General features: G+C 38.4%; 1 protein-coding gene across 1 annotated transcript in view; it reads left to right on the forward strand.

Annotated features, from left to right (window-relative positions):
* Positions 1-1,607, forward strand: part of LOC101850167 — a 19,781-nt gene that overhangs the window by 1,324 nt on the left and 16,850 nt on the right. Inside the window, exon 3 of the mRNA XM_035969659.1 lies at positions 651-654. Coding sequence (XP_035825552.1) covers positions 651-654 — 4 coding nt within the window. The remainder of the gene's footprint in view (positions 1-650; positions 655-1,607) is intronic.

Here is a 1,607-nt window from a genome sequence, read left to right on the forward strand (position 1 = left end):
ACACACACACACACACACACACACACACACACACACACACACACACACACATCTTCAATTTCATGAGAATTACACCTCTTACTTAAGGGTAAATGTATTCCTTTCTACCTATAGAGACTGTTATTTAATGGAAGGCTATGCGTTTTGAACAAGGCTATGACTCTTCAGTTCCAATACCGTCGGAGATTGGTGATATACTCTGCTGTTTCTTGAAACGGAATTGTTAGTGAGAAAAAAACTGTAATTGCGAAAGACTTCTTCCTCAATGTTCTGCACATAATGATCGTCAAGCCTACCTTTCACTTCACTGAGAAATGTTAATAATCTAGTACTTCCATCACTTTGAGAAAACCAGGCATACCCAAAACCCAAGGAAAGCTATAGGTTTTTAAAAATCACCAGTAGTCCAGTTGACAATGCCCAGTTAACAGGAACGATATCTGGTAAGCAAGTAAATTTTTTTTTGATATATGTCATTTTCTAAGTGTATAAGTCTGCACCAGAATTTAATGACACAATGCATGTAATCAGAACAGAAATTGGTTCTTCCTTCTCCTCTTAGAACTTTTCATTTGGTTGCAGCTTTACCAAAATCTAGAAAGGCTTTCCAGAACTTTACCTGAACATTATCAATCATGTCCTATTTTTAGTACGGTACCTCAAATTTCGGAGCCATAAGCAGCTTTAGGTTCACTTTTATATAAAAAATGTTTTTTACTGTTTCGAAATTTGATTCTTTGTATGAACTGAAAAATCTTCTAGTTCGAGAAACACATCCGTTGGGCTTTACAAGCTCGATCTTCTAGCGTTCGTCTCCTGAATAGACGAGATAAAAATGAAATGCCCCAGTAATTATAAAAGGCGACTGTCTCTAAGATCTTGCCTTTCCAATACTATGTCTCAGATCTTTTGAGACAGCCTCCATTTCTAAAATCATTAAATTACTTTTCCATGTATTCACTTTTAAGCCCCATATCTGGCAGAAATCATATACATGTAGCATATCGATTTTCTTTTCTGAACCTCTGACAGTGTCGTCAAAAAGACTTACGTCATCTGCGTACATTAAACAACATAAAATACCATCATTAGGCTTAACCTGTATAGCATGAGTATTTGATTCTGAAAGGTGTTTTCGAACTGAGATATAAACAAAGAAAATACTATAAATGGCGAAGTATGCAGACCTGTTTGACATCTGGTGTACATTGGAAATACTCAGTAATATGAAATTGCTCCGATGCTCGTTAATCTGAGTAGGCGTTTTTAAGCCCCTATCACAACAATTATGAAGGATGGTTTCGACGCTGCCTTTCATGACCAACCCGGGATGGGAGCTGGGATACTACATCCCAGCAGAAAGACCGTGGTAATCGATATTTATATATATTGTACTCACGCGGGAATCGAACCCTGATCTTCTGCGTGTGACAGCATGCTAGCAAAGCGTCTAACCCTAACACCCCAGACACCTATCAGGTCAGAGTGGACAAAGAGTTTATATGAAATGCACACACACATACACACACACACACACACACACACACACAAACACACACATACATACTCACACGCACACCCACACCCAAAGACACACACACACACTC

This window comes from Aplysia californica, unplaced genomic scaffold, assembly GCF_000002075.1.
Source record: "Aplysia californica isolate F4 #8 unplaced genomic scaffold, AplCal3.0 scaffold00166, whole genome shotgun sequence".
Lineage (NCBI taxonomy): Eukaryota > Metazoa > Mollusca > Gastropoda > Aplysiida > Aplysiidae > Aplysia > Aplysia californica.